At 40.2% G+C, this 19,365-nt stretch overlaps 1 protein-coding gene across 1 annotated transcript in view; it reads right to left on the reverse strand.

Annotated features, from left to right (window-relative positions):
* LOC100919634 (maestro heat-like repeat family member 5) overlaps nt 1–19,076 on the reverse strand; it is a 112,623-nt gene extending 93,547 nt beyond the window's left edge. Inside the window, exons 1-3 of the mRNA XM_031944553.1 lie at nt 18,752–19,076; nt 17,399–17,544; nt 10,277–10,408 (exon numbers count right to left, since the gene is read on the reverse strand). Coding sequence (XP_031800413.1) covers nt 10,277–10,408; nt 17,399–17,512 — 246 coding nt within the window. The 5' untranslated portion in view covers nt 17,513–17,544; nt 18,752–19,076. The remainder of the gene's footprint in view (nt 1–10,276; nt 10,409–17,398; nt 17,545–18,751) is intronic.
* Nucleotides 19,077–19,365: the final 289 nt, after the last annotated feature.

Consider the following 19,365-nt stretch of genomic DNA (forward strand, 5'->3'; position numbering starts at 1 on the left):
TTTCTTTGTCACAAGAGAAGGCTCAATTAGAAAGGGGAGGGATGGGAAATGAATAAAAGACAAAAGGCATAAAAAATGTGGTTTTCAAAGAGAATAAACAAGTTTAAAAGCAAAAGAAGAAAATGGTATACTCATGTGAGAAAATCATGGGCAGGAAGAAAGAATAGATGAGAAATTCACAAAGCAGATCACACACTTGGCAGAAAGGCATGATACAGGGATGGGACTTTCAATTAAGTGACCTCAGCAGGAGCTCCCTTCTTCTCCCCAAAGCAGTGTTGCTAATAACTTTTTGACTTACCTTAATGATCAATTCATGCTTCAAAAGATGGAGAAACTAACTTGAGGAAATTCTAGTCTGAATCTGATTCTCATTAAGATAGTAAGAATTGCTTGCTGGGATGGAAATAATGGGAACCTTGGGGAGGTGGGAGTAAATACTGGCTCTTGGGGTTTGTGAGAGAGAAGAGAAAAAAGGCAGTCCCATCTGTCATACAGCCTAGATTTGAGGAAAGCAATTTTCAAAAGAGTTCAGAGGAAGGCTAGATATACAGGCTATGTTTTATGTTTATGGGTGATAAGATAGCTCAGTGGATAGACTTCCCATGGCCTCGAGTCAGGAAGACTCTTCCATAATTGAAATCTGGCCTCAGATACTGACTAGCTAGGTGATACTGGACAAGTCACTTTGCCCTGTCTACCTCAGTTTCCTCATCTGTAAAATGAGCTGGAGAAGGAAACAGCAAAGCACTTCAGTATCTCTGCCAAGAAAACCCAAATGGGGTCATAAGGAATTGGACAGGACTGAACAACAACGTATGTTGATGTTCCCAGGATTTATTTAGCATAACATCTAATGCACAGTGGGTGCATAATTAATGTTTATTGACTCTTTTTACATACAATATTATCTTCTTCCCCTTTTCATGATCCTATTCTTTTTAGATAAGGTGTACACAGCCAGAGCCATATTTCAGGCTTGGGTTTATTCCTGCCAAGTCTCAGGAATACCTAGGAGGGTGAATTTGCCTCTTGGTATTAGAGAATCTTCTCTTGTTGCTTAAATTTGGGGTATTTGTTCAAAAGTCACTTTCACAAGTACAGGGAAGAGAGGGAGTCATGGGAAGATAGCAGGTTTTCAGAAAATTATACATGGGCTTTTGTGTACAGTAAACTGAATAGGAGTCATGGGTTTGATGTGGCAGAGAAAAAACACCAATGCTCTCTTGAACTGCATTTAAAAGGCATGTCTAGAGTAGCAAGATTATTTGGGGTGCCACCATGTAAGACACTGAAGAGGAATGTAAGTAGGATAGGGAAGGGCCTCTGGCCATATCATGTGAGGGCCAGCTGAAAGGACTGGGGATGTTTAGTCTGGAAAAGGGAAGATTCAGGAGGTGACTTTGTTCAAGTATTTGAGGAGATGTCACGCTGAAGAGGAACCAGGCTTCTTCTGTATAGCTTCAAGGGGAAGAAGTGGGAGTAATGGATAGAAGTTATAAAGGGTCAAGGTAAAGTTTGATGTCGGGAAAGATTTTCTTGATATTAGAGCTGTGCAAAGTGTGGCAGGCTGTCTCAGGTTATGGGTTCCACCTGATTGGAGCCCGATGGTAGTCATGCAATTCATTTGGGGCACAGGTTAGACTCCATGGTCACTAAAGGCTTTTGATGGTATGATTTTGCTGTCAAGAGACCGAGACTTTCACAGACCAAAACACAGTCCAAAACTCCCCAGGCTTTGCAACTGAGAGATATTCACAATAAAGACAGGAGTTGGGGCTTGTTAGATGGGAAACATTGACCTTGTCTCCCTCACCACCTTCTTTCTTTGGTTCAAATTCATTAGAAGCTAAGCCAGAGAGGATTTTGGGAAGATTAAGAGTGCCAGAAGCCTAACTTATCTAATTTATTTGTAAATAAAGGTTTGATATCTAGGGAGACATAAAGGTCAAAAAAGAAAGACCTAATCTTAGCTACCTAAACTTTGTTAACTAGGTATGGTGGGATCTGTCAGCTTGACCGAGTCAAGGAGTGAAGTTGATATGATTTTGCTGGCCCTGAAGAGATGAGCCCAGAAGACAGTAGAGAGAATAATGGTCAGCAGAGATGCTGAGGCTAATAATGTCAGTGAAGCCTGGGGAGGCTGGCAGAGCCCAGCAGGCTCAGGTAGGCCAATGGACCTAGGGAGGTCAACAGAGCAATTCCTAGTGTGGAGTAGGCCCAGAGAAGCCCATGAGATGACATCACTAGAAGATAGAGGGATGGATGCTGTAACCCTGGAGGGGAGAGCTGCCCCTGCACATGTATTTCTTTTTTCTTTTCCTCCTTCTGCTCCTCTTCTTCCTCCCCTTCTTCCTCCTCCTCTTCTCATTCCTCCTCCCCCTTTTCCTCTTCAACAGCTCTGTCTCCTGTGGAGATGACAGCACTGAAGTTCTCACCAGCCCACACTTGTAGGAGCCATGCCAATGAGGCCTGGGGGCATTTGGGGTGGTCCTAATGCTCTGAAAAATATGTACATATATGTGAGGGCTCCTCATGTGCAATCTCTTTCCACTGAGAGTATGGACATTTGTGGGAGAATGTTCCTCACATTTATGGGAAGAATGTTTTATTGAAAATTTTCTTATTATTCCATTTCATTAAATATTTTTGCTTTGAAGTAAACATATCCTCAGGCTAAGAAAGAGTCAAAACATTTGTATAAAGCCTTCCAGGAATTTCCCTTCTCCTACAGTTTGCTCCTAGCAAAAGACTCTAAAAGCTTTCCATTCCCTGAGATGGGAACACTCCCATCCCTGAGGACAGACATTTATACATGAAAAATAGCGTAGATAGTAGAAACCGGGGTCCTGGAGCCCCTTGGGACTAGGTCCAAATCTAGCTCTGCCCTTCAAAAGCCTAGCACACTTTGTGGAAAGGAAGACCCTGTAGTGCTATTGGCCGTGGATCCTGATTCTACATTGTCTAAGCCTCCCTGGAGGAATGGAAACGAATGGCCACTGGAAACATTGTCAGGTACATAAGGCTCTGACTCTTTCATATACCTACATAAGACACAGAGCCTACTAAGAGAATTGGACTGGATAAGGCACACAGATGAAGGTAAAGATAAAGAATACAAGACATTCCCCAACTGATAAATGGTCAAAGGATATGAACAGACAATTTTCAGGTGAAGAAAGTTATATGATTAGTTGCTATTGATTAGAAATATTGACACTATTGATTAAAACACCTCTCAGATCAGCTAAGATGACAGTAAAAGATAATGATAAAATGTTGGCTGTGGGAAAACTGGGACACTAATGCATTGTGGGTTGAGTGTTATGAAATGATCCAATCCTTCTGGAGAGCAATTTGGAACTATGACCAAAGGGCTATAAAACTGTGCTACCTTTTGACCCAGCGGTGCCATTACTGGATCTGTATCCTAAGGAAACCTTAAAGGAGGAAAAAGGACCCACATGTGCAAAATGTTTGTAGCAGCTTTCTTTGTGGTAGCAAAGAATTGGAAAATGAGTAGATGCCCTACAGTTGGGGAATGGCTGAGTAAGTTGTGGTATATGAAGATAATGGAATATTATTGTTCTATAAAAAATGATGAACAAGCTGATTTTAGAAAAGCCTGGAAAGATTTACAGAACTGATGCTGAGCAAAACAAGCAGAACCAAGAACACCTTCTATACAATAGCAGCAAGAATCAGTAGAGAGATCAACATGATCTCGATGATCAACAATGAAAGATTTGATTCTTCTTAGAGGTTCAGTGATCCAAAATAATCCCAATAGACTTGGGACAGAAAATGCCATCTGCATCCAGAAAAAGAAGTAAGGAGACTGAATCTAAATCAACACATGCTAGGCTCATTTCTTTTTAATGTTTTTTTTTCTCTCCCATGGTTTTCCCCTTTTGCTCTGATTTTTCTCTCCCAACATGATTCATAAAACAATGTATATTAAAAATAAGTTTTAAAAAATAAAAAAATTGTAAATGAACCAAAAAGTTACTTTCTTTTCCTCCCACATTCCACTAACATTGAAAAAAAGAAAAATCAAAACTAAACTCTTGTAACAAATAAACATAGTTAAGCAAAATGAATTCCCACTTTGGTCATGTCCAGAAAAATCATGTCTCATTCTACACCATGAATCCATCACCTCTCCATCAGGAGGCAGATGGCATTCTTCATCCCTCTCTCTCTTTTTTAAAGTTTTAAAAAAGTATTCTTTCAACTGTACTCTATTAATCATTTCTCACTAGGGAGATAGAGAGCATTTTTCATCATGAGTTCTTTAGAGTTGTCCTGTATCATCTTCTTGATTGCTGTAGACAAGTCTTTATACTCTGTAAGATAAGTCTTTATAATCTTTATTATCAGCTGATAATCCTTATAACACTGTTGTTACCATGTATAATTTTCTCCTTGTTCTGCTCTTTATATCAGTTTATAATTTGTTTTATGTTTTCTGCTGAGATCATAGTATTTCACATATACATAGAATCATATACCACAACTTGTTTAGCCCTTCCCTGTTTGAGGAGTATCCCTTTAATTTCCAATTCTTTGTCATTACAAGAAAAGAGCTTCTGTGAATAGTGGTTTTGTATAAATAAGTCCTTTTCTCTTTTCTTTGATCGCTCTAGGATACAGAACTAGCAGTGATTTTTTATTAAAGCTTTTTAATTTCAAAACATATGCACAGATTATTTTCAATATTCACCCTTGCAAAATCTTGTATTCCAAATTTTTTTTCCCTCCGTTCCCCCATCCCTTCTCTTAGATGGCAAGTAATCCAATATATGTTAACATATGCAATTCTTCTATACATATTTCCACAATTATCATGCTACACAAAAGAAATCAGATCAAAAAGGAGAAAAATGAGAAAGAAAACAAAATGCAAGCAAACAACAACAAAAAGAGTGAAAATACTATATTGTGATCCTCACTCATCCCCCATAGTCCTTTATCTGAGTGCAAATGGCTCTCTTCATCACAAGACCATTGAAAATGGCCCGAATCATCGCACTGTTGAAAAGAGCCACGTCCATCAGAATTGATCATCGTATAGTCTTGCTGTTGCCGTGTACAACTATCTTCTGGTTCTGCTCATTTCACTCAGCATCAGTTCCTATAAGTCTCTCCAGGCCTCTCTGAAAATCATCTTGCTGATCATTTCTTATAGAATAATAATATTAAATAATATTCATATGCCATAACTTATTCAGCCATTCGCCACCTGATAGACATTCACTCAGTTTTCATATCCCTATTTCTTAATGGACATCTAATGTGTTTTTGAGCCCTCATCTTTCTTGACTTTTCTATTTCATTTGGCCTGGATAGTTCTTTCTCTTGGTTCCCCTCCTCCTACCTAACTTCTCCTTCATAATCCCCTTTCCAAATTTATCATCCCTCACACTCCTCCTTCATCATTGGTACTCCCTAAGGATCTATCCAAATTCCTCTTCTTTCTCTAAACTCTCTCAATGATTTTTATCAGTAGAGATGGGCTTAATATCCATCTCTATGTCAATGACTCCCAGATCTATGAATACAGTTACAGTCTCTTCCCTGAGCTTCAATCTTATATCACCAATTGCATTTTGGACATTTCAAACTGGATGTTTCATAGACATCCTAAACCCAACATATTCAAAACCGAATTTGCCTTCTTTCTCCTCAAGCCCATCCTTCTCCCAAGAAGTTCTTCCAAACTTCTCTATTTCTACCAAAGGTAACAGCATTGCAGGTCTCTCTGGCTCGTTACCACGACATTATCTTTAACTCTTCAGTCTCCCTCATCCCACATATTCAATTGGTTATCAAATGTAGCTGTTTCTACCTCTGCAATATCTCTTCTATCAGACCCCTTTCTTTTTACCTGTACAGCTCCTATCCTAATTCAGACCTTCATTGGTTTTCATCTAGATTATTCCAATGTACTATTTGGCCTTTCTAGACAACTAGATGGTATTGTGGTAGATTGAGTGCCAGGCCTGGACTCAAGAAGATTCATCTTCCTGAGTTCAAATTCAGCCTCAGACACTTACTAGTTATATAAGTTGTTTAACCCTGTTTGCCTCAGTTTTCCAATTTGTAAATGAGCTAGAGGAAGAAATGATAAACCCTCTAATATCTTTGTCAAGAAAATTCTAAATCAGATATGACCAAACAAGAACAATTGTTTTTTCTATCTCAAATCTCTTCCTGCTCCTGAACACCCTCCACATTGCTGCTAGAGTTAAGTATAAACCTGAACATATCATTCTCCTTAATAAATTCAGAGACTTCTAATTGCCTTTAGGATAAATTATAAACTCCTCCATTTAGCTTTTGAAACCCTTCACAGCTTGGCCTCAGTCTATTTTTTCAGCCTCAGTGAATGTTTTTCTCCCTCCCAAATTCTGTGAATAGTTTCTCTCTCCATTTCCAATCTCTGTGTCTTCCAATTGTCTGTGCCCTAGGTCCAGAATGTACCCCCTTCTCCACACATCATTCTCACAAAGTACCTTTCTTCCTTGAAGTATCTACGCAAAACCTTCCACGATTCTTCCCCTTTTGCTAATTGCTATGGACTTTCTCCCAAATTACCTGGATTTAATATCTTGGTATAAATTTGAATTTATTCACTTTCCCTTTATTTTGTATGCTTATGAATATGTCATTGTTGTCTCCCTCAATAGCATATAAACTTGTGACGAGGGGTTGTTTCATCCATTGACTTTATATCCCCAGAACCCAGAATACTGCTTAGCACATAGGGGGCTCTTAAAAAATACTTGGGTGGAGTGGGTCCCCCAGCTGAGACACTTCTCCCAAGTGAATCATCATGACTGAAGATGGAACCTCAGGTAAGAAATCATTCCTAAGTAGGGAGATAATAAGAGAATATCCAGCTTTTCTTAACTAAGTCAAGTACCTCAGCCCCAGATAAATGTCATTCCCACATACTCAAAGAATTGAGCTCTTCAAAAGACCATAGAGAATGGAAGAGGTGCCATAGGACTGGAGAAGGGGGGAAGGCCTTCTTGTTTTTCCAAAAAGGGAAGAGAGTGGAGTAAACTTTGATCCCTGACAAAACGCTAGTGAAGTGCTCACAGAATACCCAGATGGCTTCGTCAAGGACAAATCATACCAGGAAAGGTCAGGAGAATACTAGATTTGAGCAAAGATTTTTGACAAAGTCTTTCAAACTGTCCTTGTGAACCATATGGAAAGACATGGACTGGATGATTGTACATATTTTGGATTCAGAATGCACTGAATCCAGAGAGTCCCCAGTAATGGTCTGATATTATCATGGAGAGAGGAGTAATGTAGGGTGGTTCAAGAATTTATTCCGAACACTGTATTGCTCAACATTTTTATCAATGACTTGAATAAAGGCACAGGTGGTCTTCTTGTCAAATATAAAGACTGACCCAAATGGGGAGAGGTGAAGAAGAAGGGATTTTTGAAAGGACATGCACCCACACTCAGAGTGGCAAGGGAGTTGAGAAGATTGGCAGTAGCTGCTGTAATTAATCCTGCCAAGGGTACCAGCTTCTCTCTCACATTCTGAAACTCCATTTGTCAGCTTTTAAAAGTAGAGCAGTAGCCTGTGCTTCTAGGTTCATGCTCTCTAAATTGGCCCATATTCCAGAGATGTATAAAGTTGAAGGTGTTATAAGGAAGAAGAACTGAGTAGCAGAGCAGTAAAGCTGTTCCAGTGTGTGTCTGTATTTGTGTTTATATAAGTTTCTCTGGAGAAATCCTTTTATACTGGACTGTATTTTGAGCTTCCTGAAGTCTTAGGTACAGAGTATATGCCAATGGGCTGGTTAGGGATGATTCTTTTCTAGAAGCTCAATGACAGTCACATTCTCTGCAGCAGTGGTTCTCAAAGTAAGGTCTAGAGAATCCTGGGGCTCTCTGAAACCCTTTTAGAGGGTCTACAAATTCCAAAATAGTTTTTATTTCCAATATGGTAAATGTCTATAAATATAATCCAGATAAACAAAAACTCTTTGGAGAGATCCTCAATAATTTTTAATAGCATAAAGATACTGAAAACAAAAGTTTGAGAACCACTGCTCTACAGTAATGAATTTACCACTAGTTAGAGGTTTCAAAACCTTGAGAAAATCAACTATGGGTAGATCTCATTAATTTATTATGCTTTGCAGATAGTGAATTTTTTTTTTTTTTAACAAATTAAAGCTTTTTGACAACCCTATAAGAAGAAATCTATGGGTGCCATTTTTTTCTAGAAACATTGTATCTCTGTCACATTTTGGTAATTCTCATAATATTTGAAATTTTTTTCATTATGGTGATTAGTGTGATCAGTGATTTTTGAAGTTACTATTTTAATTGTTTTGGGGTGCCATGAACCATGCCCATAGAAGATGATGAATTTAATCGATAAATTTATATTTGCTCTGACTGTTCTATCAATTTGCTGTCCATACCCCACCCCCCAGGTCTCCCTATTTCCTGAAACACAATAATATTGAAATTAGGCCAATAAATATCATGGCTTCTAAGTGATCAAATAAAAGAAGAAGTCAGTAGATGTGGCAAAATTCATTGCTATCTTATTTTAAGAAATTGCCACAGGCACCACAACCACCACCATGATCAATCAGCCATCAACATCAAGGCAAACTACATAGCATTTCTAATCCCTCTGTTATTGTCCGCCTGCATTTTTGATTACCTTCACAGGTTAATTGTACGCTTTTTCAAAGTTCGATTCTTTTTGTGCAGCCAATAACTGTATGGACATGTATACATATATTATATTTAACATATACTTTAACATATTTAACATATATTGGTCAACCTGGCCTGTGGGGGAGGGGAGGGAAGGAGGGGAAAAATTGGAACAAATGGTTTGGCAATTGTCAATACTGTAAAATTACCCATGCATATAACTTGTAAATAAAAAGCTATAATAAAAAAAAAGACAATTATGTATTGATGTTCAGTTTAACCCTGACTTTAAAAAAATCCAACCCTTTTCCATTGCATTAGTCTTTGGAGAAGATTGGCACTTCAGTTCTAGCTTTCTATACTTCGGCTTCTTAAACTATGTGGGGGGGTTGTGAAATTATGATTTCTTATCAGTAAATGTTTGATTATGTGCCTGTTTTATATACCTATATACCTGGTGTAACAAAATTTTCTCGGGTACAACAGGCTCACAAGTAGAAGAAATTCTAGTCTAGATTACATAAATAACAATAATAATAAATAGTTGATCTTTCGATAATGAGTTAACACTGATGAATTGCTTTATGTCATTTTATTTGATCCTCACTGAGGCAGAGTTGTATTATTATGCCCATTTTTGCACATGATCATAAAACTTTGGAGTTGGAAAGACCTTAGAAATTAGCTAATTTTAGACATGGCTCTTTTCAACAGTGAAGTGATTCAGGTCATTGTCTTGGGATGGAGACAGCTAACTGCACCCAAAGAGAGGGCTATGGGGACTGAATGTGAACCACAACATAGTATTTTCATTTTTGTTGCTGTTTTTTGCTTGCATTTTGTTTTCTTTCTCTTTTTTTCTTTTTATTTGATTTTTCTTGTGTAGCATGATAAATATGGAAATATATATGGAAGAATTGTACATGTTTTACATAGATTAGGTTACTTGCCATCTAGGGGAGGGAGTGGGAGAAGGGAGGAAGAAAACATTTGAAACACAATATTTTGCAAGTATGAATGTTGAAAATTATGTATATGTTTTGAAAATAAAAAGCTTTAAAAAAACAAAACAAAACAAAATAAAAAAACATCAAGGCAAGACCCTCCACCAGCAGAAAGATTGGCTTATTGAAGTCTCAGATGATGGTTAGTATTTTTTTTAACAATAAAGTATTTTTAATTTGGGTATACACATTTTTAGTTGTAATACTATTGGACACTTAATAGACTACACTATAGTATAAAGTTAACTTTTATATGCACTGGGAAAGTCAAAAAAAATCATGTGACTTGTTTTATTGAGATATATATTGAGATGTTCACTTTATTGCAGCAGTCTGGAACCAACCCCTCAACATCTCCAAGGTATGTCTGTATTTCATATCATATATCATCAGAAACTAATCATCTTACTTCTTTATTTCTTCAACTGACATCTTCAACCAACTGTCCCACATCCTTAGGTAACCCAAGGCTCTGAGGATATATATAGGCTCAGGGAATATCCTATAATAACTATGAGTACCGTCACTAGATCTGTCTCGGGAAGCAGAGGGCTCCTCAACTTAGAGCTTACCGTGACTTGAAACATGTGTTGCAGAGCCAAGCTGGTGAAGATTTGGATCCAGTGTTCACTGAGCAAAGGGCTTGAGGTGATAATAGAATGCAGCACTTGTAATATACGAAATTTGTGCCTGGCTTCCAGTTGCTGTGGGAAAAGGAGAAAGGTAATTCAATCCCCCAAATGTTTTAGTCTCCGCTGTGCACTTGGCCAGGTGTCTTAACACTGAATTGCAAGATAATTAAGACACAGTCTTTCACAGTAGGTTTAAATTGCATATTTAATGATTAAATTATTATTATTATTAAATTAATGATTAAAGATTATGGCATATGAAAAAAAGTTACCAGAGAAATAGATTGTACATCTCTTGCAACAATGGATAGATGTATTCTTAGCCAATTGAGGAACAGAAGCAATTACAAAAGAAAAAATAGATACCTTTGAATACATAAAACCAAAAAGCTTCTGCACAAACAAAATTAATATATCTTAGATAAGAAATGAAATGGTTGGGAAGGGGGAAACATTTCTTGCATTGAAGTTCTCAGATAAGGTTTTGGTATTCAAGATATATAGACAACTAACAGATATCTATATAGATTTATTTATAGCTCCAACTATATCTATGAGCACATTGATATTGATGGGGTTCTAGTGGCAGTCAGAGATTTGAGGAAATCCCCTTTTGGTCAACACAGGTCCTTCATGAAAGAATTTATAAACCCAGAGAGTTTTAGGTGGCAAAAATGGAAGTTTATTCTCGGATGAGAAGTCAGCTTTGCTAAGGACTGACTTCCTCAGTGGCAAAGTCCTATTAGGGAAATGGAGACTGGCACTGAGAAGAGAATGCCTTCTCAGTGGGCAGAGGCCTGGTAGCTGTACGAAAGAGGCAGAGCATGCTACTTTTGACCTTCTATAAAGAAATGAGTAAACAGAAACCTATTATATGAGCAGATCTTGGCCAGGGGCTGGGGCAGTTTGAGTTGATCAGACCAAGATCTCCCAAATAAAATTGCTCTGAAGGCTTTTTCAGCCTGAATTTGAATGGAGATCCAGCTATCAATGGAGTGATTTGCCTTAGAAATGACCCACCCTGAGAAGCTCTCTCACAGACTCCACAGAACCTGGGAGGGTCAGGAATCAAAGGGGACAGAATTTCAGAGTGTTAATTTCAAAAGGGAACACAATTTCACACCCCCATCATCATGGTCATATGTATGAAACTGTATATATGTATGTATATACCCCAAAGCCACAACTCAATAGATAAGTGGTCAAAGGATATGAAAATATCTTTAAAAATTTGAAAACTATTAATAACCACATGAAGAATACACCAAATAACAAATAATAAGAGAAATGCAAATCAAAACAGATTTTATACCCTGCAAATTGGCAAAAATGACAAAAAACGAGAATAGCCAATGTTGGGATTTGTATGGGAAGATGGATACACTAGTACATTATTAGTGGAATTGTGAATCAGTACAATCATTCTGGAAAGCAATTTGGAATTATGCATACAAATTGCTAGCAGGGGTCCTCAAACTTTTTAAATAGGGGGCCAGTTCACTGTCCCTCAGACTGTTGGAGGGCTGGACTATAATTAAAACAAAACCTTTGTTTTGTGGGCCTTTAAATAAAGAAACTTCCTAGCCCTGGGTGAGGGGGATAATCGTCCTCAGCTGCCCCTTCTGACCTGCAGGCCGTAGTTTGAGGACCCCTGTTAGATAGTGGGTCTCAAGTGAATATTGTATTCTAATTATTCTGAGAGACATTTGAGGAAAGTACTTTTACAGCCTACAAAAGAATTGGGATTTGGGGAACTGCCTGGCTATATGGGACAAAAAGTAAGTTTAAAGTTTCCTTAGGAAGTTGTTGGGGCCCACGGGAAGGGGGCCACAGGCTTGGCTACCAACTAGCACTAGAATATTAGCTTTGTATCTACTACATAAAATAGAAATTCTTCTGCTTGGCTTTTGAAATCTTTCATAATCTGGTTCTAACCTCGCTTTCCAGCCTCAGTGGGCATCCTCCCCCTCTTGTACTCTGCTACTCAGTCATAATCCTCACATATGACACATCATCCACCATTTCTTTGTTTTTGCCCTGGTAGTCCCCCATGTCTGGAAAACACCCACCTCCACCTCATAGAATCTCCTTCTTCCTTCAGGGTTCAGCTGAAGCCCTACCTTCCACAGGAAACCTTTCCTAATCCCCCCAGCTGCTAGAGCTCTCCCCACAAATACCTATTATTTTGCCTATATTTGTATCTATTAACTTTATATTATGCTCATAAACATGTATTTATATACATACATACATACATATGCTTGTTGCTTCCTTTATTAGCATGTAAATTCCTTGTGAGTAGTGATTTGTACTTCCACCACCTGGCCTAGGGTTGCTTATATAGGAAGTGCTTAATATGCGAACACTTTGCCTCTCTGGACCTTGATAGGGATAGCCTAGGACTCTGAATTCAAGAGCCTTAATAGCATGCTTCCCTGTGGTCTTGCTTCTAACCCAGCATTCAGGGGTAATTTCCTGTGGAGAAGAGGTCTATCTTCCTCTCCACTATCAAGACCAGCTGCTGTTCAAGTGCCATGGATGGACAGGTAAACCAAGAGCCCCAGGAATGGTAGCACTCCCTGACCACTGGTCCTACTTCTCAGATCTCACAGCTATCATCCCATGAGGCACCGCAACCACTAACTTGACTTGCTAGCTGCTTCTGCTGGAGCTAGAGGTATAATAACTGAAGACACAGAAATGAAAGTTCTCCCATCAGTAATGGGTAGACTTGACTTGGGTTGTTCCTCTGCTAGTTTGGGTTTGGTACTAGTGTAGCTAGGTTTGCCCAGTGGTTAGGGCACTAGGCTTAGAATCAGGAAGATTCATTTTCATGAATTCAAATCTGGCCTCAGACACTTCCAAGGCAAATCACTTCACTCTGTTTGCCTCAGTTTTTTCCTCTGTCAAATGAGTTGGAGAAAGAAATGGCAAACTGCTTGACTGAGTCTGCCAAGAAAATCCTAAATGAGGTCTCAAAGAGTCAGAAGTGACTGAAGTGACTGAACAGCAACAACTGGAGCAAACAGAGACAAGCCCAGGTCATTTGACTTTTAACAAAATAAGGGTTATTTAGCCATGACATGGAAAAGAGGTTCAGTTCTGGGGCAGTCAGGCCTTCCTGACTACACATGCAGAACTCTATCCCTTGTACCACTAACAAACATTTATATAGCACCTACTATGTACCCCGTCCAGTGCTAAGCACTTTACAATAATTATCTCATTTGATCTGAACAACAACCTCGGGAAGTAGGTGCTGTTATTATTCTCATTTTACAGATGAAGGAAATGGGGCAAACTCTTAGAGGTTGTTGGTTTTTTAAAATGATTAACCCAGGATCATATAAGTAAGTGCCTGAGGCCCTGATTGGCTCAGAGTGAATGTAAATAGTAATTGTTTCTGTTTTAGTCAGAAATCCTGAGGGTTTTCCCTTCCTAGTTTGCTTTTTTTTTTGACTAGGTAAAAGAGGCCATTCTCTGCCTCATTTCTTACCTAACTTTAAACATTGAATGGGTGTTGCCTCAGACAAATTGAGACCTGTTAAAGATCTTAGCTCAAAAGGGCCAAGGTCTCCCACTTGCATCGGGGCCATCTCCAGTCATACTCATCTCTATCTTGCCACTGGACTCACATGGCTCCAGAGGAGAAAATGAGACTGGTTATTTTGTACCATCCTGCCTCGTTTCAATCCAATTCACATGTATGGCATCACCTCCCTGATGTTATGGTCCTCTTTGAGAACAAAGGACAAACAACCAGTCTGAGGCTTGTTCTGAACTCAGACCTTCCTAAGAACAGGCCCGACACTTGCTCCATCGCACCACCTAGCTGCCTCTTGGAGGGAAACACTAGAAAATGGTATGCAACCAAAGCTATAAGTCATTTGTCCCTGGGGTGCTCAAGTTGGGAGGCAATTAGCCAAAGAATGTCAGTGCTGGTAATAATATATTTTCCCAGTCTTTCAAATCAAAACAAGAGGGTTTCAAATTTTTAAAAGAGAGGAAAAGGAAGCTCACAGGAATCCTTCAAGGGAGTTAGCTGATACAATTAGAGCAAGAAAAAGGACAAATAATCCACAAGAGACAATGTCCAAAAAGAGAGCCCCAAATTAAACTCATATGGCTTCAAAAGTGCATACACAAATGGGAATAAGATCCTTAATGAACCGGGTGCCCTGGAGACCTTCATGCAAGTAAGGAAATGCCTCCTAGGTATCACCACCAGGAACTTGGGGAGATGAGACCCACAACTGGGATATAGCCAAAAACAGGGTCAATAGGAGGGGGAGGGGGAATTTGAACTGAATCGGGAAGAGGTAACAATAAGAAGCTAGGATCTTGAGAAAATCCAGGAAGCAAAGAGAAGAAGCAAGGTAGGGAAGGCATGGGCATGAGAATCAGTGGAGGAAGAAGCAGCCATATTGTCTGTTGTGCTAGAGCGGTAACGAAGGGGGGCTTCAATTAGCTTAAAGTCTCCTGGAACCTTTCTCTGACCAGAGCAGTGCAGTAGACTTTATCAACTATTTTGATCTTCAAAGGGAGGAGGAAGAACCCAAAGGGACTATTTATCTGAATCTGATTCACCCTAACCATTGCACTGATTCTAATGGCTTCCCCTTTACTGGAGGTCTTCAAGCAGAGGCTGGTACTACTGTAGAGAGGGTTTGGTCAGGCTGGAGTTAGACTACATGGCCTTGGGGATCCATTAACTCTTTAAATCTCTGATCCTAAGTGTGACCTTGGTCAAGCCCTTTCACATACTTGGGCCTCAGTTTCCTCCTCTGTAAAATGACTCCCCTCCCAGAGAGCTGTCCCTTATAATGAAGATTTTTAAAAAGACAGGAAAAGAAAAAGAGGAAGAGGAAAAAAATCAGCATAACTGATCAAGCCATGAAAACCAGCTGCAATTGATGTCTTTTTTTCATCTCTGTGAATGTCCCACCCTGGCCTCTGCAGAGAAGTAGGAAGGTACCTTCTCATCCCTCTACTCTGGCCCCAAGCTTTTTCTTTGAAATTTTGTAACATTCTTTTTCAATTGTTTCATGACTGTCCTTTCCATTCACAGTGTGGTAGTCATTGTGTATATTGTTTTGACCACATTTGTTCCTATCCCAGCCCCGGGAATGGCTCTTCATTGACTTGATTAAACCTAATCGAATTCAATAGACTTTAATTAAATTTCTACCATATGGGAGGCCTAGGGTTGGGTCCTGGATATGCAAAGACATACATCACAGGCCTTGGTATCCATGAACAAAATCTAATAGGGGAAAAGACATGTATGTGCAATCTGAGTTGCAAGACTAGAGTAACATACACAAGTGAGGACACTGTAAAGATGGATTAAGGCAGAGTGTGATGGGAAATGTGAGGAGGGGGAGGCAACTTTCATCTAGAGGGATCAGGTACAGAAAGCTTCACAGAGAAGGTGCCATCTGAGCGAGACTTTGAATGAAAGGAGCAACTCTAACACTCTAATAGCTAAAGACAGCAGTGGGGAGCAATCACAAAGATGGAGGTTGTGTCCTAGATGAGAAGAGAGGTCCGATTAAGTCATCCTCAAAGAGTGAGGAGCCAGAATGCAGAGGACCTGAATGCCAGAGTCAGAAGTTTATCATTTGTCCAGTGAATGATGGGAAGCCATTTTTAGAAAAGTGACATCATAAATCTATCTCTGATTTGCAAAGTATTTTCCTTCTCAGACTCTGTCACATGGGCAGTACAAGTACAGAACTATTTTCTAAATGAGGAAAATGAGGCTTTCAGAGTTGAGGCATTTATCCATGTTTACATAGCTGGTAGAGAAGTAGGTCTCAGACTCCCGTGTACAACATGGTGTGGTGATCAGAGTGCTCTACCAGAATGATGTCAGGCAACTGAGTGGAATTGGAGAGGAAGAGAATGGACATGGGGGACCAATTAAGAAGTGATTACAGTCATCTGGTCAGAGATGATGAGTAAAAAGAAGAATGTGAATGTAAAAGATTCACAGATAAGATCAACAAGGCTTGGTAACTGATTAGATATTCCAGAGTGAGGGAAAGAGAAAGGGCAAGGATGACTCCAAGGTGCACAGACTGGAAGGACAGAGAAATTTGGAGAGGCAGATTCAGGGATAAGTCCCATTTGGAATACAATGAGTTTCCTTTTCCTAGTGTCGATGTTCAGGTGTGTCTGACTCTTTGTGATCCCATTTGAGTGATTGACCATTTCCTTCTCCAGCTCATTCTACAGATGAGGAAACTGAGGCAAACAGGGTAAAGTGACTGGGCCAGGCTCACATAGCTAGTAAGTGTCTGAGGCTGGATTTGAACTCGGGAAAAGGCCCAGTGTTCTATCCACTACAGCGCCACCTAGCTGTCCTACTTTCCCCAATGCTACAGACCGTAAAATAGAAGCTCTAGCAGGAGAAATGACTCATTCAAAGTCACTTGGATCATTTGGAAAGGAGCTAGGATAGAAATGTAGGTGTCCGTATTGACTATCTCTGCAGTAAAAGTCAAGAAGAAAGCATCTCATCCAGTGTCAATGTAGACAACATATACATGGGCCAGCTTCCATGTGGCCACGAAGTATCAACTTGGCTGTTATGATGCTAACTCAGATTCTGACAATCCTTTGGGGGTTTCCTCTTACCCCAATATCTTCCTTCCTACCTCATGAACTCTTATCCCCATTTTATAGAAGAAGAAATGATTCACTATGGGTTATACAGCTGATAAACAGCCAAGATTTATGCTCTAACTAGATCTCTCAGACCTCAAATCCTCTTGTACACTGCTGCCCAGCCTTCTTCAGGCTCCTTCTCCACATCCCCAGGTCTAGCCCTACTGGCTCTCGGTGGGAAAGACTTTGCCTCACTTTGACCCCTCTCTAGTTCCTTGTCCAAGCTCTGAGAGGTAGGGGTCTGTGCTCTGCTGGCTCACTTACTGAGTAATGGGGATGATTTCTCCCCTTCTTATTCCTCCCAGGACATTGCCTGAGGATACAGACAGACTTTTTCCCACCAGAGCCCAGTACTCTGTGGGACCTTGCTATCTGGGGGCAGAAGGACAGTACCTCTTCGTTGTCTTGGAAATATTGTTGGATGGTTGTTAACACGGTAGCCTGATGATTCTGTGCCATTTCACAAAGGTTTAAGATTGAAATTCTTGCCTGATGATGTCTCTTCATTCCCAGAGATTTGAGGATTTTGAAACAGATGGCTAAAGGAAGGGAGACAAAGGAAAATATATAGGTAGTATATAGAATTAAAAAATGACTGTGTATCTCCCAGAACAACCCTCTTTTATGGATAGGGAAGGTGAGAACCAGAGAGCAGTTAGTCAACAAACATTTAGTAAGCACCTTCTATGTGCCAAGGCACTGGACAAAGTGTTGGGGATACCAAAAAGGCCGAAGATTTTTCCTGATCCCAGTGGCTCACACTCATACCTATGGTTAATGGCTGAGCTGAGTCTGGGATCTAAGTTTGAACCTTGGCTCACAATAGAGGATAGCACAGAGGAGCTAGAAACCTGGCATTTAAATGCTGCTTTTGCCACCTCCTACCAATTTAGCCTTATACAGATCACTGCCCTATTCTGCACCTCAGTTTTCTCCTGTGTAAAATAAGGGGATTGGACTAGATAGTCTCTCATAGTTCTAAAATCCTATGATCCAGAAGTGGCCAAAACTATAAAATCAGAAAATGTCAGAGCTGGGAAAGACCACAGAGACTGGACAGATGGAAAACTGAGGCCCAGATAGGAGAGATGACTATAGAAAGTGGGCAATAAAGGGGGGGGGGAACTAGAAGCCAGATCTCCTGCCTAGTGTTCCCGCCACCCATTCTGGGATCTTGATGGACCTCTTCCCCCTCCCACATACTCATACCTGTTCCATGTTGATTCCTGAAGGACTTTGGCCTCCGCCAAATAATCCCTGCTAAAGTGTTACTAGTAGATACTGGATTATGCTCTCCCTGTTCCCAGGAGCATTTCCTTAGAAGACTCCAGAAGACTCAAGTGCCTTCACAATCCAGTGGAATGAAATTCAAATGAGAGGTTGTTTCAGGTACCACCAAGCTCAGCGGCAAGATTTGGGGGAGCAAAGGGCCATTCCTGACAACTCTCCATCCCCAAATCACATCACAGAGGTGGCTGCTGACTGCCTATCCATAAGGCTTTGAGATCACATTGCCGCTAACTAAGACTAGCCGGCAAGACTCAACTGACATATTGTCAGAGTTGAAAAGCTCAGGACTCCACATATGAGGGAGAGGGGGAGTGGAGGAGAACCTTTGTAGGCAGAGAGTAACTGCTGGATCACTCCTCAGAGTCTCTACCTGCCTATGATGCTGTGATTCTGGCAGCAGGGCACCCCAGACTTTGCCAAGCACCCACCCACTCTCCGTTGGGGGCTCCCTCTCACCTGTATTCCTGGTTTCTTCAGTAAAAATCCCTACATTCACCCGCTCTGGTTCTATTCGAGATTGATAGGTTTTGCGGAAAAAGATGGTCCAGTAGTGTCTAAACCTAGGGGTGGTGGAGCCAGAGCTTTTGGAAGCGCCTCTGACTGTCTTCTTGGGTTTTTCATGATAGTAGGAAAAGACCTTGTGTGCCCAGTACTGGGAAAGGCTAGACACAGTCCTGCTCCCTGTGGACAGGTCTGTCTGTCTGAAGAGAGGGCTTTCAACTTCCTGGTCAGTGGCGGTATCGAAGTTTTGCAGGGAGGGATGTCTAAGGTAAGAAACTGAGGACCTGCAATAATAATAATAATAATGATAATAATAACAATAAAATTCACATTTCTGTAGAGTTTTAAGGTTCACAGAGCACTTTCTTTCCAACAACCCTGGGAAGTAGGGAGTGGTAAAGTCCCCGTTTTACAGATAGGGAAACTGAGGCTTGGAAAGGGGGTGGTGGTTGTTTTTATTACAGATACGATTACCATCATCTAGTCAATGTTTGATCAGAAATAGATGGGTGTCAATCATGTATCAAAAACAAAGGCAAGAAAAGGGCCACGCTGGTCCCGGCAGGTTA

This window comes from Sarcophilus harrisii, chromosome X, assembly GCF_902635505.1.
Source record: "Sarcophilus harrisii chromosome X, mSarHar1.11, whole genome shotgun sequence".
NCBI lineage: Eukaryota > Metazoa > Chordata > Mammalia > Dasyuromorphia > Dasyuridae > Sarcophilus > Sarcophilus harrisii.